Consider the following 23810-nt stretch of genomic DNA (forward strand, 5'->3'; position numbering starts at 1 on the left):
CAACTGAGTCATGGAAGTGTGACTGAAATACCAGGCGTGTTGTTGTGTCACAGCCTGGTTTGGGGTGTCGCCAGTCAGGGAGTTGTAGGGCACCACTTGTCTTGCTGGTGGGGGTGGGCCGACGGTGAGAGAAAATAGAAAATGGAAAATTCCTCTGTGAAGTGCAGTCGTTGGTGATCAGGTGTGAACTGCAGAGCGGAGATCAGAGGAGGAATGGGTGGAGGGAGCAGACAGCTGCTCCAGCCCCAGTCAGCCCTCCACCACTCCACACACCAGCTGGGGCTGGGGCCCAAAACCAGCTACTGGAGCGCTCAGCTCAACCAGGGGGGATGTGGGGGGAGGGGGGGGGGGGAGGGAGCAGATGGAAAAATGCAAGACGGGGATATACGGTGATCCGCCTATACTTGCACATTCATATTTCTCAGAAGAATGTGATGCTTTAAATCCCTTTAAATCAATGAAGTTATTTTTTTATTCATTAAAAAAGCATGTTCGTGATGTCATACTGTCATTCGGAGGGCCTCCTTTTTGCTCACGAACTATCAAAGCGTGATCCCATTTGTATATATTATGAGCAACTCAACTCAGACATTGTCTGTCTGTAAAGAAAGTGTCAAACGGCTTCTTTTTGAATGACTTAAAATAGGTCGTTACGTCATTGCGTCATGTCTTGTACTGGCAGCGATTGGGACATAACTTTTTTTTATATGCAATCACTGATGGATGACTGACAGCTTGTTAAACTGTATCCTAGGGTGGAATATTCAGCACTTGCCCCATGCTATTTGGCCCCGGCTGTTTGGAATGTATCAACATGTTCACAAATGATGATGTCAAAGGAGTGGATGCATTTTACTTGGTTGTTTCAAATGTATCTTTTGTATCAGGAACAACTGTGGGTGGCCTTTAATTAGCATCATAACGGTATGATCGTTAATGCTGGACAGAATACCTAGATATATTATGTTGTTATGCATTAAATGTTGCTGCTGATGGGCTTAGAGTAAAAGTACGCAGTTGTGGACTTCAAGGGGCTGCAGTGTCTGTTGGTTTTCATTCCTCCCTTTGAATCAGGGTTCTGATTTAGACCTAGAAAACCAGGTGTGTGCATTCTCCAACCATTCAGGGACTTTCATTTGGATGCCAGTGATAGCGAAAGAGACATTTTGTAGCTGTTGCTCCCTCTCAAAGAAGAAACATATAACAATGGTATGTGCACAAAATGTGGCCCTTGGAAATATGGTATTGGGATGTTTACATTTTGAAAATGTAACATTTGTATTGTATTGTTATATTGAATAATCATGGAATATATACAGTTTCTCTGCAACAAATGTAAAAAAAGACTTTAGTTTCCAAAGGATCTCCCTTCAACCATTCCTTAGGGAATATACCCAGCAATCCCATGTTTTGACTACGAGGCCCAGTGACATCAGTGACATATGTCTGAAGTTGCTGTCAACTGATGACAGAATAAATCTTAAAAGGAGCTATCAATGAGTCCTTGAAATCCCAAACCAGTCAAATATAATGGCCTAATGTGTCCTTGGGGAGCAGGAGGTCACATGTTTTTGGATGCATAACTAATTTCTAATAAATGGCTATTTTTCCTAATGCCAGTGTCCAGAGGTCACATTGTTTGCATGCTTTTTCTTTTGCTCTTGTCTCCAACAAACCCTGTTTTTCTACTGGGATGTGCAGCCTAAAGTCTGCAGAGGACGACGTTGTTGAACATTTCATAGGGGATTGATTTCTATAACTCATTGGTCTTCCTAAATGTCTCCAACCCTTCATAAATACTGTCTGTCAATGGCTGTCAAAGGACAGCTTCAGGCATGTCAATAAAAATGGTCTCAATTTTCTTACAAAGATTTCAAGGTCCTCTGTCATCAGATTATTGTATCAGATGCTGTCATTGCTATGTTGATGATAATGAAGAGTAAAACTCTAATATCCTAATCCTAAATGTTGGCCTTTCAAAGCAGTTGATCTGTGCCACATTAACAACAGTGACTATATTCAGAAAGTGATATTGCTTCAACGTGACCTTGTGCCTAACCCTGTTACACATGTGCCTTGAGTATGTTCATTGCTCAGTGACATTTTGCTCCTTAAAAATAACACAGATGCTGTGACGCCCAGGCTGTCTGATTCGACCCGGTGGAACTGGACAGCGTCCGGCTATTTTCATTGCCTCTCTGTGAATCGCTGTTGTCTGACTCACTTTATTAGTTTTGAAGTCTGACATGTTACCGGCTTCTTGGCCTCGTCCGATGAAGCGGTCAGACCCTGTCTGCAACTGGCGGGTGTTAATCGTGGATCAACAACTCAGGTTTCACCTGTTGAGCATCCCAGCGGTCTGGGACTTAGGATTCCCCACAGTCTAGTCACAATTAAATGTTATCTTTCTCTTTACAGAGAGATTATAGGAATTGTATTTGGAAATAATGCGGCGTTTTTTCTATTCCATGGTAGACATTTTATCAATGCTTTGTTGAGTTTTGGGAATATCTTCCAGCACTAGTTCATTGTACTCATTCACATGAAGCATAATATTATGTCTCATAGTCCCATTCATATTGTACTTTAATGTGTGTGTGTGTGTGTGTGTGTGTGTGTGTGTGTGTGTGTGTGTGTGTGTGTGTGTGTGTGAAAGAGACAGAGAGAGAGAATTATTTTGAAGAGAGAGAGAGAGAGAGAGAGGGGTTGTAGGCCAAGGCTCATTACAGATAAAGGGGGTGGGGAAACTAGTTCAAATTTATTGCCTGTGTCAGCTGTGTCAAATTTGGCAAGCTCAAATGGTCAGCTTGCAAATGGTTGGGGTATACCTAGGGGTCAGAAGCCTTTGTAATAATTGTAAATGTGTACATTTTGAACACTCCATGTATCACATGATTCTGCTGGGAAGTACAACACTGTACATGGTGATCAATATTTCTTCTCCCATAGTTTTCCCACTCGAATATGTCTGAATTGTCTTAAAGTTGGTGGAAAAACATAACTTTCTTTGACATAACGCTCATTAAGAGGCACGTAATGTGATGATCATTATGTTCAGGCTTTGAACTGACCGTGTCCCTCCCAGAGTGTTGAATGAGCCAACTGTCAGAGCACTGATGAGTGACCTAATTGGAGGGGTTTGGGTGGCATGAGTGGAGGTTCCCCTACTGCTGTGCAGGAATCCTGACGGGGGGAGAGAGGAGATTCTCCAAGCGCATCCTCTCGAACAATCTTGAGGTTTTTATCATTCATAAAGAGGACCACCCACTTTTCTCTCAACCTTTGCCTCTATTTTTGCAGGGTCAGATAAAGAGTGGCCAGTTGCTCTTTATGGTGGAGATTTTTTACGATGTGGTTGGAGCTGTTGGAAGACCACCAATCGTCCTTTCACTTGTTACTGGTGGAGGTGCAGTACAGTGTAGCTCTGGGACGGCCAGTGGGTCTACTGTAGACTCCAACTGATGCTCAGGGAAAGGAAGACTATTTTTAATCTCTTATTCAGGTACTAAATGTAGAAAATACATGTCTCTTTATTTTGGTATTGTCTATCGAATGTACCTCTATTGTACATCCAAGTGATGTTTTGCCAATGGATGATAATCTCCTCTTAAGTGTTGCCCAGGAACTAAGTGCAGTAAAAGTGGTTTAAAAAAAAAAAAAAAAAACATTTACAGCTTGATTCACGATTTCCTTGAAATGTCGTTGGTCCACTTATAGCAACACTTTAGTTGTGGTAAGGTTAATTAGCATTGCCATTGCATGTCTTAGGGTTAGGGAATCTTGGTTTCACTTTGGACTTTGAGGTCTCGAGTTGTGCTATAATCATGTCTCTGCTTAAATGTGAGGACATGTCTTTACATTCACATATGATCAGCTTCTCAATGAAGCATGACACTCGAGTCAGATACCTCTGTCCACCTGTTCTGCCTTTCTGCAGTGTCACCCTGTCTTTTAAAAATGTCTCCCCCTCTCGAGGATCAAAGAAGTGTTGGTGTTTTTTTGGACCAGTAAGAATTCTGTACCTTTTTCTGTGGGAGCTGTAGGTGTCTGCTTTTCACTGAACGTCCGGTTATTTCCATCACAGCTTTAGAGCCAGTAAAACCCGTGGAGACACGAATAAATAAGATCAGGTTGCACGGCCTCAGATCTCACCGTCACTTTGTAAACTGAAGTGTGGGGGGGGGGAGGGCGAGTTGGGGTTGGGGGGTAGACGAGAGGCATTTCATGAGGCCACATCTCTTTTTTTCTTTGTACATCCCTCTCCCAAAAAATATTGCTGACACCCAAGGCAGCCCGCTGGAGATCTGTGAATTCCACAGTGATGAGGCTAGCTACTGCAAACGCTCTCTCTCACTCCCCTCAGCCACCCCCCAACATTTCGTCTAGTTAGCTCCTATAATTGGAGTCTAGTCACAAGAGCTAAACATCCCACATTGCCATGTTTCTAGGAATAGCAGTATGTAGTAACTTATGGCACCGATCTATGGACCATATTCATCAATGTATCACACCTACATGTAGAAAGAGCTACACTCAACCTGCAGCTAATAGTTGCAGCATATTTTGTCGACCAACTTGTAGTGATCAGTGTAAAATTAGGATTTGATGTGATAATGTCATTTGGTGGGCAGGGTCTCTGAGAGAGGGGAGGATTGATGTGGTGTTTACTGGTTTGAGATGCTTTAAGCGTGTACTTTAATTGTACAAGCAGGCTGACTACACTGAGGTCTGGATCATATATCAACAGATGCTTGACATACATTCTTTGAGAAGCAAATAGGTTTTCCAGGTGATGTGGTGTCCATTACAGCTACATATACCAAGAGATGGTTGTTTATTTTTGTATCGCTGTGTGTGCATCTCCGCGGTTTTATGTAGGTGTACACACAAGAGTGTTTATGCATGCTTCCTATACTCTATAATCATAATTGTAGCACTAACCTTGCTTGATTCTTTGTTTTGTTTTGTTTAGTTTTTTTTTTTACTAGAAACAAACATTCTTTGTTGTCGAATTATGCCAGAGACTACAGCTTGGACAACACAATTGATGGACGACTGTCAGCTTTTAAGAAGTGACATTAGCAAGTGGAATCAATTGCTACAATGTCTGTCAGTTGATACAAGCCCCATGTCACCCAAGGTAGGCTGTCAGAACTGCTGTATTTTACTTAGGGTCTACAGGCCTGACATAGAGGCAAACGTGTGTGCAGTGGACGGTATCACATTGTGTTTGAAAATCAGTCTTTTATGGTGAGAAAACCTATGACAGTACAGAGAAGGAAAATCAAAAAGTAATGTATAACACATTTCAATGTTTGGTATAGGAGGTACAATCTAAGCAACGGTGTATATGATTATAGCATATAAGTGCAATTACATATACTGTCTGAGATATCACTGTGTTTGAGATCTCCATATACTTCCATAATAACTCCAAAATGATATCAAGATTTAAACAATTTAACATCAATTTATTCAACTCTCATTTTGAAACGCTAACTATTTGTTTTTGCTAAAATGAAAGATTACACTGCGATGACAGCGGAAAAGAAGCGTCCTGTTGTTGACAAAGGCTGGTGAGTGTGGGATGTTGATTGCACATAATAGTACAACTGCATCATGATGAAAAAGCCTTTTGTTAAAATGATTTGTTTTTGGCTACCACATTAGCTGAATGTGTGAGCCATAAACCGCTCAAAGGAGCAAGCAATAGAGTATTTAACACATCATTGCCACACCCTTCATGTAACATTAGGCTACTCTCTTTTAAATACAGTACTTAATTATGATCTGAATGCATTATAACCGAGTTGATAAGTCTCACATCCGTCGTAGGTGAGTGAGTGAGTAAAGAGAGAGAGAGAGAGAGAGAGAGAGAGAGAGAGAGTGAGGGAAGGGGGGCAATAACAGTAGGATTAATTAAAGTAAACTCGATTCTTCTAAGCTTTTACCATATGTATTTTCATGACTAATTCATGCATTACCTTGTTTTTTGTTCATGCGTAATACGCGCGTAATAGTTTGCCATTTTCATATGTAGGCCTATGGGAAGCCTACACAACTTTTTTGCCCCCAATTTTTGTTCTTTATAGGCTACTGTGCCCTGCCCACCCACAAATACAAAACCTCCGACTCCCCGCGCATGGGAGGGACCTTGCCTTTCAACATTTAACCACTGCCCAGCAAGAGGCCAAGACGCGCTATGAGCAAGAGGGCTTTTTAAACCTGGATCTATCAGAGACTACATCGTGGCGACATTGTATTTTTGGAGAGAACATTTCCACTTAGATTACTACATGGCACTCGTAGTTTGGACTTATTCAACCTGACTCAATCATTTCAAGAAAATTATGATGGAGCTTGGTGACTATCTTGGTAATATACTATTTGGATATTTTCAGGAAGACCTTTACACTTCAACACACTTGCTGTAATTGGAATATTATTATTTTCTTCTAATATGCATACTGTGATGTGTCTTCCCTGAGAACTCATAAAGAGGGTGTTTTTACATCTGAAAGTTGATGGAATAAAGACTGATACTTTGACAAGGGACGCGCGTGGACAGGTCAAGTGGAGGTGCATATCCAACGGCAGGGACTCTGTTGGATTACTTTTTTGCATCCTTTTGGAATATCACTGATTATCTGAAGAAATAACTTTGCGATTAGATGAAATAAAAGGAGAATGTATGGAATAAATCAGCGTTGCATTTACATGTAAGAAAATGCTACTTAATTTTAAACACCCATTCCAGTAGAAAAAAACTGTTTACTGTTTATGTTAATTATTTGTTTATTGTCATTTTGCAGATCTTTTCATTTCTTCGTGATGTGGTGCCATGCTCAGGTAAACCCTCTCATATAAGCCTACCGTACAGGTATAGCCTTGCAGTTAGTCCATCATTGGTGAACAGTTAGGGCGGCTGATTAAATGTCACATATTTCGAAATGTCTTAATTTACTAGCAAGTGTTGTTCTTTTCAGGTCCATTTTTTTTTAATTTTAGATAGTTTAAAAAAATAATGTAACCAAATAATAGCAATGCGCAACAGCGTAGACTATTTGGATGGGGATAAGCGAAGCTTCAGTCTGGCGGTTGTTGGCTTATAGGCTATTAGTGAACACTTTAATTAGAGGTTAGAGGAAAATGTATGTGATTTTATTTTTCCCTTTACATAAAAAGGGGGAGAATCACCCGTCTCCTAATTTTAACCAGTATGTGAGGGAGCAGGGCGCAGTGACGGACCAGCTTAGCCGGCGACAAGTCAGAGTTTACCAGCTATACAGCCGAACCAGTGGGAAGCACGTCCAGATTCAGGGCAAGAGGGTCACCGCTAATGCTGAAGACGGCAATAATTACGGTAAGTTGTTTACATGACCTGTTTCTTTTTGTCAGAAGTTTGATACTCTTAGCCTAATAGCTTTTCATGAGGACTGCAGTGATCTCTATGGGGAAGTCTCAGCCCTATCTCAATAGCCCTACCTTTGGTGTGGTGCTGTAGGCCTATATGTTAATTTAGTCAAGCCTATACTGTAGGCCTATCTAAACCCTCGTCTGGCAAATCAGTGGAGGTCTTTGTCCCTAGTCCAATACACATTCATTTTGTAAACCCTATTAACCAGAGGGGGTAAATTAATGGACTGGTGGGGCAAACTCAATTGGGAACGTGTATTCCACTTTCATTGCTATTTTCTATTAATGAATTGATAATGATAACACTAATCAACGCAATGGCTTGTTAAATCTAATTTCTAAGACTGATAAGGCCTGTCTCATAAGATGAAACCCTCACACTGTTGTTGGTATCTGTTAGATAAAGAAATTACACCTATTTGGGGATACTGTATATGGAGCATCCAGAATCTGTGTATTTGGAGAGAGGATTAATTCCACCATGTTGTATTTTCTTGTGTGTGTGTGTGTGTGTGTGTGTGTGTGTGTGTGTGTGTGTGTGTGTGTGTGTGTGTGTGTGTGTGTGTTTTTCAGCCCGACTCTTTGTAGAGACGGACACCTTTGGCAGTCGAGTGCGGATAAAAGGTGCAGAGAGTGGTCGCTACCTCTGCATGAACAGAAAGGGAAAACTAGTTGGAAAGGTATGATATCAAAGTCATCATTATGGCTAAAGTTGGATTAATTCCAATTTGCCCATTTTATCGATCCACAATTCTTTCAAGTCTTTCACAGTTTTAGATGGGAATTAAATGAAGATAAACAGACTATAGAGACTGATCTATAACACTATATCTATAAAGTGTGGTTGCAACACTATTCCAGCTAATATCTCAGCCAGGTACAGTATTTTCTCAAAACATTACAAGGTGAAAAGTGTACATTTTTGGAACTTTTGTACAAGGTGACTACAGTACCTGATACAGTTCCTGATGGTTTCAGTTATTCCTTAAGAAACCAAACAGTAGTTACATGGTAGTTGTTATTTGTCTCCCATTTTTAGCTTGTTCTGGATAGGGTAAGGAAGAAAACTCAAGTTGTGTTTTCAAGAGTAGCAGGCAGTTGTAAGGGATGCTGGAAATTATCCTCCCACCCTTATAGTGGTTGGTCAGAAGTCAACCCTCCACTTCCTGTCTGGAAATGGAAAAGTGATGTATCCAGTGTTGTCTGCATGCCATGAAAAGTAATGGACCCATCTCTCATCATCTTTTGGTGGTGTTGAAAGATACGGCTCTGGTTTCATCTGTTGATAGTGAATACATAAATACAGATTAAGGGGTTCCTGTCTCACGGAAACCTGAAGCTATTGGGGAATACTTTGGGGATATTTTTTCATAACTCACAGAGTTATGTGGGTATGTTGTTATGGTAACATTATGGTATGGTTCAAATGTCAAGGTTCAATATTTCAAACGGGTAATATATATTGTCTGTTGAATGTTCAATGGATTCATCTTGTTTATGCAAATCAAGCAAAATATATGTATGATTGATGTGAAATGTATGATTGATGTGAAAGTCGGACTAGGGTTCGGTAATTGTACTTACCTGCTGCCCTCTGACCTCTGTGACAGCCCTTTTGTTATTGTAATAGAGAAAAAACTGTGAAACCGCCGTCGGGTTCAGAAAAGGGCATCTATTAATCTTCTTATCATTAGTATTTAGACATTTCATGAAAACATTGAACAAATCCATTTAGAATTGTTGGAAGCTGGCAAATGAATAGATAGTGCAGAGTAATGTAACTAATCTGATGCAACTGATGTCATTAATGTGCCTTCTAGTAGTGGTACTCTGGCACTAAGTCTTTCCTCTCTCTCTCTCTCTCTCTCTCTCTCTCTCTCTCTCTCTCTCTCTCTCTCTCATCCTATCAACAGCCCAATGGGAGAAGCAGGGATTGTATCTTCACAGAGATTGTTCTGGAGAACAATTACACTGCCTTCCAGAATGCCAAGTATGAGGGCTGGTATGTGGCTTTCACCAGGAAAGGGAGGCCCATTAAAGCCTCCAAGACAAGGGAGAACCAGAGAGAGGTCCATTTCATCAAGAGGCTACACAAGGGCCCGCTCCCTTTCCCCAACATGGACAGAATCAAACAGTTTGAGTTCATCAGTTTCCCTCCCACTCGTCGAGCAAAGCGGAACAGGAAATCACAGACTACTCCCTAGTACAGAACAATGTGGACTTATATTCATGACAAATAAGAAGAAAAAGATGCCATTTTATTTTTGTATATTTTTAATACGTAAAGATACTAAAAATGCCAAAAAGTCTAAAGTAATATTGCTGTAAAATGATCACATGTAAATATGTTAAGAGAGTAAATGAGATGGATGTATATATTTAATATGATTGTGTGTATATGTTTATTGTTGCTTTTGAAGGGGATGCAGGGACAAGGAGGGTAAAGCTACATTAATAAACATGTTCAGCTTGGTTGGCAAAAAACATAAGCGTGACAAATGCATCGTTTTACCTTTAGATCATGTCTCCAATGACTGCCTTCTTGGTACTAGTGCTAAAATAGATTTCTAAGTTAGGAGACCCTCCTCAGAAATGTAGAGGAAGTAATATGTTGTTGAATACTAGGTCAATGAGTACAACCAGTGGGTCTACATACAAATTAATTTTTTTGTGATTGCTGTTTGAAAATCTAATTGGACAAATGGCCATACAAATGTCACATTACAAATGGTTATGCCAAGATTCATTGCTCAAGCTTAAGTCTCAAAGTTATGCATTGATATACTTATGGTAAAAAATATGAACATTCACTGTGTTACTATCAAATGGAGACACTCATATTCCAATCATTCATTTACTATTTTATTCCTTACAAATCTGTGAATTCTGCACCCATCAACATCAATCAAACTCACTCCACCAAACATTTTCTATGTGGGATATACTGTACCACTTGCAAAAGCAAAGGATAATGGCACAAACAACATCAAATTATTTAAATGATGAATCACATGGATTAATGGGACAGTGTTTTTCCACATCATATTGATACTGGCCCTTTAAACCCTTTATCAAGGAAAAAGGCCAGTAATACCATCAGATTATCACTTGTAATGAACTTGACAACGACGTACCACATGGGCATTAGAATGAATTATCATTAATAGGAAGACATGAGTCATGTTTATGTTATATAAATGAGACCTATTTTCAACTTGATGACAGATTCTTTTTTAGGAAAACGTGTCACTGTAGCCTGATGAAAGCCATAATCTCTGTGGCCATAAGAGATCCTTCTCCATTTTTGTCTCTTGTTTCAATTAGCCTATTGTCCAAAAATTCAAGAGAGCATCAATCTCTGTGTTTATGTGCTGATTGAACACTTTCCACATTTTACCCTACTTGCCACTATTTCGGGCAAAATGGGTGCAAGTGATTGTTGATACCAAAGTACATTAAACAACTCTAACTCAAACAACATTAGCACACCATTCCTCTCCTTGGCCTATACTAAAAATAAAATACAAGCTATAATTAAAAGGAGCAGATAAAGCCTAAAACTGTCCCCTTTCATCAGTTGGGTAGGCTGTACTGTGTAGGCTCAAATGTGTAATGTGTAATCGTAGGCTTATGGGTTATTCAGTGATAAAAAAAATAAAAAAAACCTTTGTTAGTGTCATTTTATTCACAGGTGAATTCAATCGGAAAAACATTCTTTGTGCAATTCATTCTTTGAATTAATTTAGAAAACAAAAGGAAATAGAATTTAAAAAAAAGATATAGACCACAAAACACATTCCAAATGACCACTTTAATATCACTGGACTGGACTAATGTTCTTGAAGCATTTCAGTGGTGCCATATGGAAATATCATAACATATGGCCTACTATGTAGTGATACGACCTGATTTATAAAGTGGACTGCAGTTCCCTCTAGTGGTAGTCATTATGTACTACAACCACTGTGCCCCCTCTGTCAAACGGAAACTGCTGCACCGTCAGATGACCTGTCAGCTGACTCAACAGAAACAGGAAGATAAGTCGGTGTCCACTGTTATTTCTCCAAGAAATATCATATTATTCATTCAAGGCACGTCATTTTAGTGAGCTATATTCTTCCCTAGCTATTGCTGAACGACAGAGAATAAACTGCAAACGACATGTTTGCCGCTGATGATGAGGATGGGGACTTTCTGTCGCCTACTGGAGGGTGAGTTTGCTTTCTCTAGCGAGGTAGCTACTGAGTTAGCTTAGTTAGCTTTAATGTTTTGTGCCCTGCCTAATAATGTGTAAGATGAGGCGATCCTAAGCATTTTTGAATGGACTGTTATGTTTGTTTGTTTGTTTGTTTTAAACATGGCTGCAGTGATGAGCATTTTAACAACTGCAGGTCCTATGGAAATGTTCAGTTGCCAATTGAGGGCTGTTGACATGAGAAATCAATATGCCCAGCCACTTTCAGCTGAGACTCAAATCAATGCAAGCCTTCAGATCCGGTCACCCAGCCCTCTGACAGCAGTTGGCAGCATGAGGGGTGTGGGTCATGTGGTGTGGTATACGGCTCTGGCGCCAGAGAGTTGATAAGATATAGCCTACCACCCAAATGAGTACAGCTGGCAGTGGATGGTTGCATTTATTTAATGTGGAGGTGTGACCTAAATTAATCTCACCCCTTTAGGCCTAAACTCATCTCATCGGAGGGTCATTCCATGTCAAATCAACAAGCCATGACACCCACCATCTCAGATTGTTCTGAAGTGGTTTCTGTTGTTGGAAAAAGCTAAGATAAATATACTTGCGTCATTATTTTGTAGAAATGATAGTTTAATCCCTGAGAAAAAGCTGATTGATTGTACACAAATTGGCCAATTTCATTTTGTGCAATTCATATACTATTCAATAGAATTCAAACCCCAAATCCGATTTCGATACTGGAAAGACCTGCGTACTGTGCACTAAGGCGGCAGATTCAGAGGGCTACTGCAGATAACCTAGCTACCTGTATGTTCTGCTCAGCTCATTGATGGCCTATAGGGTTACGCCCACTTGTTTTTGGCTGTGGGCCCCAATTTCAGTTGTCATGTCAAAGTGAGGCCTGGATTGATCGGCCAAGCTGGCCCTGTCATATATCTCTTTTGAAGTTAGGCTACTTCGCTATTATTGTGTGATTGTGCCAATGAGGTGTTGTGTTCTATAGCATTTCCTGGACCAGCATGGCAAGAATGCCCTTGATATGTTTTGGAGGAATAAAACACATCTGGGGCAGGAGCGGTGAGGGAGGGAGGGGGGAGGGGAGGGAGGGAGGGGGGAGTTGTGGTTCCTAGCTAATTCCTCTCACATGCTGCTAGTTAGGGAAGTAGGGTGAGGACTGCACCCTCAGCTCAGCTCACTCCGAGGCTGAAGTTTGAGCTGGAGCCTCATAGTTCCTCCAGTGATACCGTGTCAAATCTGCCATGGAGGTGTTACAATACACTGAGGAAATGAGATGAGGGAATAACTTGGAGCCCAAACGCAGTGTGTCGGATGGCCATCTTCCAGAGGGTAAACAGGCATCTCCTCAGCTCCAGAGACCCCAGCCGAGGGTTGAGGTGTTTGCCATGTCTGCCATGAAGGATAATGACTACCTGTGGAGGGAGATTCAAGGGTCAGTATGGCCCTGTTTGGGAGTCAAGCCAGGTCAAGTGAAGCGTGACGTTTTTTTGATCTTGATGACTAGGACTGCATTTCTAGTTGTGTGTCCGCAGGGATTGCGTGATAAGCGTAGTCTATTCACAGTGATAGTGGGGTTTTTTTTCTTCATCTTCAAGGAGCTGTCGTATTTGGTAGGTGACTTGTCTTTTTAACATTACAGAGTAGCCGAATTGTGGTGTTAAACTATGGAGTGCTGACTTTTTGGAGGCAGTTGCTTCCTTTTGAAATCTCTTAGTCGTTGAGATGAAAGGGGTCATATGAGCAGCTTTTCTCTAGTGTGTGTGTATGGTTTGGATGGACAGTGTGTGGCTGTGCCAAATGGATCCCTTGCTTTTACTCTCTATTCCATGTAATAGGCCTCTGTTGAAATGAGCTTCCAACCATGTAGGCTAGGGCTGGGAATCGCCAAGGATCTCACGGTATGATATTATCACGATGCACAGGCAATTCTCTTAAGTATTGCGATTCGATACTACAATACATGGCGATTCAATATTGCCTAAAATAAAAGTTGTTTTTATTTGATGATTGTAATCAGTTTAATCATAGGCCTAAGGACAAAATTCAATAAAACATTTATTGGGAAAATGTAATAAAAAAAAAAAAAAAAAAAACTGTAGTCCACTTTATAAAAAAAAAAATATATATATTAGTTCGGTACGAAGAGGTAAGATTGCTGTGTACTAGCCTAAATACGCTCCAATATGTGTAGAACATGTTTTCCTTTTTTAAAAAAACACAACCTGTAAAATAAATAATGAAGTTGTCCTCCGAATGGGGGTGGAGCTGGGCAAATTCTTTTAAAAAAAAAAAAGTATTGATACAGAATTGCGAAAAAGGATATTGCAATAGTCAACTGTATCGATATCTTCCCCACCACTAATGTAGGTTGTCCTCTTTGCAGATGCAGTAATACACATTGATTGCAATTTATGGGCTTCCAGAGGTGTCACCCGTCACCTGTTTTATTATTTCAGGGCAAAGTTGGCCTCCCTCTTTGGACTAGACCAAGCAGCAAGTAAACAAGGGAATGAGTCCTTCCAGTATACAGCTCCAAAACAACCCAGGAAGATTTCAAATCCAGGTAAGACAATTAGATCAGAAGAAATCCCTCAGAGAAATGGTGTCATTATGGATATGTGAACCAATAACAAAGAGGTCTGTTTACATTGGAACATGCTGGTTTTTCCATGTTTAGGCACAGCTGCCCAGAAACCTGCTGCCCCTCCTGGAGCTCCTGCAGTATTATTGGCCACACCGGCCCAAGCTTTCAGATAGTGAGTATCTTTTCATCATATAGGCCAAATGACCTGAAACTGCCAAGTGATTCAGTGACATTAGTAGACCTATTATTTTAGTTTTGATTTGATCACTTATGCTCTTACTGACGGTGCATGTCTCTGCTTAGTATGAATGGACAGTATGCAAAGCAAGGAAAGCTGGGAGCTGCAGTCCTGGGTAACCACACTACAAAAGAGGTGGGAGCAGTGTTCTCTTAGGATCAATTATACGATTTTCTGGCGATTTTTAAGTTTAGCTCATTAATTTAGGGTTACAGTGATTAATAATTTGCGCTACCTTCCCATAACTGTCAATTTTTTAATAAGAAATATGATAGAATATTGAGTAATATATAATATTGTAATTTTAATGTTTTGTGTTTTTTATGGGATATATTTTTGGCCACTTGCAAACTTGTCATGTTGCCAGTTTGTTAGTAATGATTTAGAAATCCTCACTCTGCATGTTCTCTTATAGTACAAGCTCTTGCTTTACGCCAGTCAGCAGAAACCAGTGACTACGGCCAAGATTCACGTCGGCTTCGTCTTCACGGTGAGTGTTTTCGCACCAGAAGAAGCTGAGCAAGTGACGGTGCTGCCAGTGAACTTCAAGTCAGAGAATTCAACCCTTCACATTGTCACCCTCAGGTTCAGCCCAGCAACTACTGCACTTTTTATGATGACCAGCGACAGAACTGGTCCCTGATGTTTGACACAGAGAAAGCTGCCGTGGACTTTTGTAAAGAGGTGAGGGGCGGTGGATAGGCTCAAAGCTGAGTGGGTGTTTAAATGTCGTCAACATTCAAAGTAGAATGAGAGGAAAGAGGTGACGTTGACACGTTTTCTGCGATGTAGGTGTGTTTGGCGAAAGTGAACAGCGCCCCCTCGTTAGATGTGGTGGTGGTGCAGGACTTGACTCTGGGAGAGGGACAGGGGGTTGAAAATGGAGACTCCCTGGAGGTGGCATACACAGGCTGGCTCCTGCAGAACCACGCCTTCGGACAGGTAATACACCACCGTGTGTGTTGTGCCATCATTGTTTTGGGCCTCCTTTACTAACTGGCATTTACAGGTTCAGTGCTGTTCTTACAATTCTTAACTATTGTTTCAGATCTTTGATTCAAATGTGAACAAGGACAAACTGCTACGACTAAAACTGGGAGCTGGAAAGGTGATTAAGGTGAGTCGTCATTGTCCCTGTCCACGAACACCTGTCCGCTAACACGATTAAAATGTAGTGGCGCATTCCATTCCCATACCTAGGGGGGTATCTCGTACTCATGGCTCCTTCTCTCCTTTTCCGTATGGTAGGGCTGGGAGGAGGGGATGCTGGGTATGAGGAAGGCAGCCCGGCGTGTCATGGTGATTCCCCCCAATCTGGCCTACGGTTCCCAGGGGGTTCCCGTCCGTGTCCCAGCAGACAGCACACTCATCTTTGAGGCAGAGCTTCGGCGGGTATGTAAAATAATAATAATAATAATATATGCCATTTAGCTGACGCTTTTATCCAAAGCGACTTACATTGCAGTGAGTGCTTACATTTCAGTATATATGGTCCCAGCAGGAATCAGACCCACAACCTAAGCGTTGTTAGCGCCATGCTCTACCAGCTGAGCCACAGAGGACCACCCAGCTGAGCCACAAAGGACAAATGACCATGTCCTCTTGTCTCCAGCACCAGTGCCCCGACAACATGAAATGAATGATTAGGATGTGTTGTTGTAAGAAGCCTCTCACGCCTCTCTGTTGTGGCTCCAGGTGAAGTTCTCCAAGGACAGTGGGTCTGATCGTGCCAGCGCAAGTTCCCAGGACTCAGCTGCCCCCTCTCCCGCCCCCAGTGTGGAGAGCCTGGGCCCAGAACACCCAGCACAGCCCCCTGCCACAGGACCAAGCCCAGGCCCAGGCAGACAAGGGGAACCACCACTTCGTGCAAAGTCCAATTCCCTCAGTGAACAGTTGGCAGTGAGTACTTTGACATTGTCATTGTTCTTACCCAGCCCATTCTGTCTGATCTGGTTCCGTATGGTCTAACCCGCTCAATCTCCCCATGGCTCCAGAATCCAGACGCCACTAAAGCCAAGCTGATCTCTCGAATGGCCAAGATGGGTCAGCCCATGTTGCCCTTCATAGCAGGGCCAGTCTCCTCCCAGCCGGACTCCAGTGACTCTGAGATGGAGGTGAGATGGAAGGGGTGCTTGAAGAAGTGCTATGTTTTCACCTCGCCGTGTTTCACAAATGTATTTGCTAATTTAACATACGAACTGAGATAATTATGCTGGCTATGATTCATGTCTTAACCCCAGGATCCCAGTCTGTCCAGAGTGAAGGAGCGCCCTGCTGCTCCCTCTCCTGTGCAGATCTCTCAAGCCCCAGCCCAAGGTGAGCTCTCACGCTACAGACCAGCAGAGATGATTTTTTTTAAGACCCATCTCTGTCATTTTTAGAGATCTGCTCTAAAGCTTTCTTTTCTAGTCGGTTGAGCGTGACATTTCTACCTGCCAACTAGGATGACCGTGACAGAAACGGAGAGAGTGTTTTGTTTTTTTGCCCCCCACAGCGCTTTCTCATCCTCATGCAGCTCTGCATTCTGCCTTACTCCCGGTCACCATGGCAACTGCTGCCCCGCAGCCCGTGATGCCAGGCTCTGCCCATGCCTTTCAGGTGAGAAGAACCCCAATGTCCTCCTCACACTCCTATGACCTCACACTCCTGTGTCCTCCTCACACTACTTTTACTGTCATCCTCTTGTGTTGTGTCTCGTGGTCTTTTAATTGTTTTTGTTCACATTCCTGTAAAGGGCATTGTGTTGCATCCATGTATGCAATTTGCTCTCTAAATAAAGCTGGATTTGATTTACACTCAAACAACGGGACAATGTTTTGCTTGTGATGGAAGTATATTTAAGCCATTTAGACTTCATAGCCTACCCTGTTCAATAATGAGGCTCTGTCTTCCTTCTCTACTGTTAAATCATCCCATTATGTTGTTTTCATAGCCTTACTCCTACACACAGTCCTCTGTGGCTCCCTCCCAACTGCAACCAGTGGGCCAGATGTACCCAGCACAAACAATGCCATACGTGGGTAAGACAGTGAACCCATTATTCCAAAAGTGGAGGCTGGTGGAGGTAGAAATCAGAGGACGGGCTCATTGTAATTCCATGCATTACGATGAGCCCGTCCTCTGATTTTTCTACCTCCACCAATTCCCCCTATATTCCAAACACCACTCAGTCAGACAACCATGATGACGTTCTGCTCCTAAACCTTTTTCGAATTGGATCGTTCTCCCAAGGCACCGGTGATGTCACATCCTTCTTGATGACAGAGGCACGGCAGCACAATACGGAGATCCGATTGTCCGTGGGCAAAGTGGCGGATAAGGTCGACCAGTTGGCTTCAAAGGTCAGCAATGATATCAAGGGTATTTTCTCTCTTCTTTATCTGACATTTGCACTTCAAGCGTGCCATCCGTTTCACACTTCTCATTGATGTCCATGTTTCGACAGGTGGATGACCTTCAGAAGCAAGGCAGCCTCTCCATGGGAATGCCCAGTATGTCTATGGAAACCTCCATGATCATGCACAACATCCAAAGAATCATTCAGGTACAGGATACGATACAGTGTTTGTGTGTGGGTGTGTGGGGGGGGGATTGTTTATGTGTGATATCGTTTTTGTGATGTTGTGATGTTTTTAATGTGTAACAATCAGCAAATTCCTGGCAACCATTGTTTGCTCCGCAAATAAAGTTTTCTGATTCCGATTCCTCACTCTCATTACAGGAGAATGAGTGTTTGAAGAAGGAAGTGTACGACAAGAGCTCACGTATCGAGGAGCAAAACCGTAAGATCGGAGAACTCATCAACCAGAACCAGAGGTGAGACACAAAACCCGGATTCCCGCTACACAGGGCCCAAAACCCGAGCTAAGCCGAGCTGACCTGGTTTACGCTTCCACCGTAGTTTCTGAAACACGACTGGAAATGACACGTGAAAGGAGACAAATCTGAGCCAGCATACATACGGGTTTGGGTTGGTCCTGTAGTGCGTAAAGCCCTACAGACGGTACGGTACAGTAGAAGAGCATTGACATTGTTCAGTCGTGCTGATCAGTCCCTTGGTGTTGCTGTTGTCCAGGCACATGGAGCAGAGTAACCTGCTGATGGAACAGAGGAACGACTCTCTCAAGTCCACCAGTGAGCACAACCAGGCGCGGGTGCTGCAGTCTGAGCATGATAAGGTACCAGTAAGCCCATCCATGAACACAAACATCCTACAGATGCATGAACAGATACATCCTCCCCTTTGCCCACACACTGGCCACATCCTAGTATCAAACGGCATCACTGCCTGAGGGAACACCTGCGTGATTGAAAGAAGTGGTGGAAATCAGTTTGGCAAAATGTAACCCAATTTCACTCACAAAGACGGAAAGATGTAGCCTATTTTCGGTGCCCTGCATATATGGACTAAAGGCGCCCCTTGCACTCTCGTAGTCAGTGTGGTGAGATTATTCAGTCCACATGGCTCTAGGAATAGTCCTCGCCTGACCTCAAAGGGCTTTGTTATCTAACAACTCGAAAGGGGAATACCAGTGTTTTTTTTCTGTCAACTGTAAACCTTTATATGTCCGGGCTGTTGGAACATTCCCTCTCTGCTCAGAATAACTCCTCCACTCTCAGCCGACCACTGCTGGCCCCCCTGGTTGTTTTTTCCTGCTGTTGTCTGTTGGTCTGTCTGAGGACCTTCAGTAGTGACTGCTCTCTCTTTCCAGCATGCTCTGCCTCAGGACCTGGGCTCGGGCCAGGTGAGCCTGTTTGCTCTCTACCTGTCTTAGCTCATCACTCCCACCCATCCATCCTCCCTCTTTCTTTCTTTCTTTCTTTCTTTCTTTTCACCCACCTCCTCAATCCTCATCATTCACCAATCATCTTCCATCTTCTTTCCACAGGGTCATGCTGTTTTTTAATGACTCCCCCCACGTAACACCCTGCTCTCTCACTCAATCATGTCCAGCCTGTTCACCGTTGTGCTTCAATGTGTGTCTCTCTGGGTTGGTGGATAGACTCTTGTGTAGTGACTCTCTCCCTCTCTCTCTCTCTCCCACCTCAGGTGCGTCTGACAGACGAGTTGGCCACGTCCACAGCGCGCGTCTCCCAGCTGCAGCTGGAGGCCGCCTCTCACCAGCAGAGGGCCTCGGAGCTGCAGGTCCAACTCACCTCGGCCCTGCAGGACGGCGAGACGCACTGCACCCGCATCTCCACCTTAGAGACTCAGCTGGAAGGTTTGCACCTCTCATAACAGAGGCCTACATGATGATATGCTACACGATGTGACACATTAACAAAGCATGGTCAGTTTTGAGACAGATGTGTGAGATGTGTGTGTAATACGTGTGTGTGTGTGTGTGTGTGTGTGTGTGCAGAGATGAAGGAGACAGCAGAGAGGGCCCAGGCCCAGTACCGCACAGAGAAGCAGAAACGCAAGGAGATGGAGCTCAAAGTGAGCAACACGGAGGAGGAGATGCAAGACATGAAGACGGACAAAGAAAGTCTGGAACGAGTAAGTATGACACCACGGTGTCTTTGTGTGATGATCTCGTCTTGATATTGTGTGTGTGTGGAGTGGAGCATGGTGTGAGAGCATCTCCACCCTGCTCCTCTAAAGACGCTGTCAGACCGGAAGAGGAAGTGGCAGGCGGAGAGGCAGAGGGGTGATGAAGAGATGGAGGACTTGCGCAGGAGCAGTCAGCAGGAGATGGACAACCTGAGGACACAGCTACGCAAAGCCAGGACCAGCACTGGCCAGGCGGCCTCAGAACAGGTGTGTGTGTGTCTGTGTGTTTGTGCTGCCAGTGGTATGACACACATATTTACTCAGCAAAATATCCTTGTGGAATCTGTTTCTCTTTATGAAGAAGTGTGTGTGTGTGTGTGTGTGTGTGTGTGTGTGTGTGTGTGTGTGTGTGTGTGTGTGTGTGTGTGTGTGTGTGTGTGTGTGTGTGTGTGTGTGTGTGTGTGTGTGTGTGTGTGTGTGTGTGTGTGTGTGTGTGTGTGTTCCAGATGGTCCAGCTGCAAGCGGAGCTGGAAGAGGAATGGAAGGGGAAGTGTGAGAGGGCGTTGGCCTCAGCAAAGGAGCAGCAAGGCCGTGAGATGACCGAGCTGGCAGAGCACAGGGACACACTGGAGCAGAGACTGGCCCAGCTACAGGAAAAGGTCAACAGCCTAACCCGTATTATACACAAATATCTGTCTCTCTCTTTCTCTCTCTCTCTTGTCCTTTTGGACTCCTGAGTTCACAGAGTTTTCTAGATTGTGGAGTGTATTGTGTTAGTGTTGGCTAAAAGGGGATTAAGATTTCTAGAAAAGTGTTAGAATTTTTCTTGGTAACAGTGGAACAACATAAGTACAAATCATTTAGCTTAATCTGTATGGGTCCTTATACGAGTGGTGCGGAACCCTAACTGGCTCAACTTTCATTCTACCAGTTCTCAGCCCTGAAGCAGTCTAGGGACACCGAGGAGCAGCACTCACTACAGCAGCAAGGCCAGGGCGAGGAGATGCAGGCCCTACAAGAAAAGGTACTGAAGTGTTTTGGATGTTTTAGTTTTGAATAGATGACACTGAAAGAGCCTCTACATATGACCATGAACTGTATGTCATCCTCTCTTTCTCTCTCAAATCCTCACACTCACTCACTCACTATTCTCTCACAAACTCAGTATTCAGCCTTGGAGGAGCACTCAGCGTACGTGAGGCAGAAGATGGGAGGCCGTGTGGTGGAGTTGGAGAGGAGGTTGGCCGAGCAGGACCGAGGTGGAGGAGGAGACACTGCAGGGGAGGTGAGGGGGGGGAAACACACAGACACAGACATGCGTTCAGTGAGACATGCGTTCGAGTGTTTTACCCGTCATTCATGGGAGTGACCTTGGCCCTGTTCGTATTTGCAGGTGAAGCGTGTGATGAACGGAGTGTTCCACTCCTTGCGGGGGGAGTTTGACCTGCATGAGTCCTACACTGGCAGTGCTGTGCTGGGGGTGATCGTCAGCACCATTAAGGTACAGCATCTGCACAGAAAAATCCATGAAGGTTGTCTGTCTTTGTTGTTGTACTATAACAACAGTGATGTACTCAAATAGTTTGTGGAAAAAAAATTTTTTTTTGGCTCTTGCCTCAGAATGTTACACTGCAACTGCTCAATGGACCCGAGAGGCCTTCACCCCGTCAGAGTGAAAATGATGAAGAGGAGGAGGAGGAAGAGGTGGAAGACAGTGATGTGAGACCAACAGAGGAGAGACCGCCACAGGATGTGCATGTGAATGGGAAGAAAGAGGAGGAGGAGGAGCAGGAGCAGAGAACAGAACCACAACCAGAACCACAACCAGAGCAGACCAGTGAGGCCCAGGGGCAGGTGGAGACAGACCTCAGAGATGTGCAGGAGAAGGCCCATCAACAGGAGGCAGTAGCAGAGACAGAGGAGCCGCCAGCAGCAGTGGAGCCAGAGACAGACACCCAGACAAAGCCTGAACAGCAGCCACATCCCCCAACAACAACAACATCTACCCAGCCACAGTCAGAGTCTACCACAGAGCCTATAGAGCAGGCTGACGCTAAACCTGAAGAGAGGGAGAATCTCCCCTCGGAGACGGAACAGACCACTCCGTCGGAGGGTGACGTCATAATGTGCTCAGAGGAAAAGGAAGAGAGTGTGAATACAGAAGGTCCTCTAGGAGAACTGGCCATAACAAACCCCAAAGCCACAGTAGGTCCACCAACCCAGCCCCCACCTCCACCAAACCCCCTGCATGATGGTCCTGGGAAGGTAACCAGGTAAGTCCTGTACCTTGACACCAGTGAACTATGCCACCTGGTCTCATTGAACATGGCCTTTATCTATGTGTGTAATAAGTGTGTTACCCCCCTTGCTAATATGCATGAATTCCTGCTTCTTCCTGGTCTGTCTATCTCCCACGATCTCTCTGTCTCTCTGTTACATTCACTCATGCTATTCTCTCAGTCTGACTGAGGGAGTAGAAGAGGAAAAATTGGGAGAGGATCCATTTTTCCGGAGCACGGCCCCAACCAAACCCCCGCCACCACCCACCACTGAGGAAGAGGAGGATGAGCTGGTGAGGAAAGGATCTAGAGAGCTCAGCTGCACACAGGGCTATCAGATCTGTACACACTGCTTCAGTCCCCTTTGTTTGTCAGTGAAGCCAATGTTTGTCTGTCGTGTGGCCTACTCTCGTTAACAGTATTTCATATCCTGTAAAGATGGTTTCACAATACCAGTGTCAAGTCTGCTGTTGGACATCTATGAACTTTGTCTGTCCAATCGATCAATCAAAAGTCTATGAACTTGCTTTGAATTTCATTGATTTCTTAGTAGGGTACTCCCTGATAAGTGTTTGGTCAGCATAGGACAACTGAACGTCACTAATGGTAACTGTGGCAAATCCCTGTTTTTGTTCTCAGAGCTTGAAGGGGAGACCTCCTCCAGCCCCTCTCTTTGGCGATGACGAGGATGAGGATGATGATCTTGACTGGTTGGGCTGAGCCCAACAACTGGAGTGATAGAAGTCTTATGAGTCTGAATGTCCAGAGGGACTGCCCCCCATAGCCCCCCCCCCCAAGAGACAATCTTGTCCAAAAAAGACTATATCAGCAGGGTCAACTGAACTCACTGTCTCTGCCTGAGATAAGGTAACTCTGAACAATCGTCAGGGATCCATGGAGGACCACTGATAGACCGCTCTGAACTCAGCAGTTATGGTTCTATACATGTGTGCCTGTAGAGCTGAGCTGACCTGACTTCTGCTGCTGCCGCCTGGAAACCACACTTAAATAATAAAGTCTGATTACACGTACCAGATATAGCCAACATGCCCCAATGGAATCAAAGTAAATGCATCTCTTTAACTGTTAGTCGTGTGATCTGTTGCCTTTGGGCCTAGCCTAGTGACTCGAATCATGTTCTCTTTTGTAAATATTGTAGCCAGGATGTAAATTAATTTGATTTGCCTTTATCCATGTTGTTTGTCAAAGGGTTTCACAGCTGTCTTATATTATAATTATGTGCTAATTATAAGACAGCTTGCTGCTTCAAAATCATAAACTTTTACACATTTTGCTAACCAAGACTCATTCCAGAAAATAAAAGACAGCATCTGTGGCCTTTTGTTTTTTCCTTTCTTTTTTCTTTCTTTATTTCCAGGATTGCACCGGACAGATTGAGGGGTGGGAATTGATAATAATTGATATGGCAGATAATTAATCATGACACATCCACCCCTATGCATAACAGATACAGGTGGGCCATATCGGTATTGTCTGTTGTTTCCAGACACAGGACTGGTAAAATACATTGAGGTGAAGTTGACAAACACTGAAGCAAGGTTGTGCTCCCAGGTTGTCGGTTAGAA

General features: G+C 43.6%; 2 protein-coding genes across 3 annotated transcripts; both read left to right on the plus strand.

Annotated features, from left to right (window-relative positions):
* Window positions 1-6169: 6169 nt before the first annotated feature.
* On the plus strand, window positions 6170-9663 carry fgf17 (fibroblast growth factor 17). Of its 2 annotated transcripts, none has more exons than XM_083673107.1 (5): window positions 6170-6719; window positions 6813-6849; window positions 7186-7363; window positions 7990-8096; window positions 9330-9663. In XM_083673107.1, the coding sequence occupies exons 1-5, from the start codon at window positions 6688-6690 to the stop codon at window positions 9618-9620; spliced, it is 645 nt and encodes a 214-aa protein (XP_083529233.1). In that variant the 5' UTR covers window positions 6170-6687; the 3' UTR covers window positions 9621-9663. The 2 variants fall into 2 exon arrangements, with proteins under 2 accessions (XP_083529233.1, XP_083529234.1); XM_083673108.1 differs by having other exon boundaries at window positions 7219-7363.
* Window positions 9664-11446: 1783 nt separating this feature from the next.
* On the plus strand, window positions 11447-23554 carry fkbp15b (FKBP prolyl isomerase family member 15b). Its single transcript, XM_083672854.1, has 28 exons — window positions 11447-11627; window positions 14086-14192; window positions 14307-14385; window positions 14517-14586; window positions 14867-14941; window positions 15037-15135; window positions 15244-15393; window positions 15500-15568; window positions 15700-15843; window positions 16147-16350; window positions 16446-16565; window positions 16692-16767; window positions 16946-17049; window positions 17384-17471; window positions 17683-17792; window positions 17897-17995; window positions 18173-18267; window positions 18527-18629; window positions 19502-19673; window positions 19815-19951; window positions 20057-20212; window positions 20452-20604; window positions 20877-20969; window positions 21111-21230; window positions 21339-21446; window positions 21566-22218; window positions 22406-22517; window positions 22864-23554. The coding sequence occupies exons 1-28, from the start codon at window positions 11578-11580 to the stop codon at window positions 22942-22944; spliced, it is 3627 nt and encodes a 1208-aa protein (XP_083528980.1). The 5' UTR covers window positions 11447-11577; the 3' UTR covers window positions 22945-23554.
* The last annotated feature ends 256 nt before the right edge of the window (window positions 23555-23810 follow it).

The sequence above is a fragment of the Argentina silus genome, assembly GCF_951799395.1.
Source record: "Argentina silus genome assembly, chromosome: 7".
NCBI classification, from domain to species: Eukaryota; Metazoa; Chordata; class Actinopteri; order Argentiniformes; family Argentinidae; genus Argentina; species Argentina silus.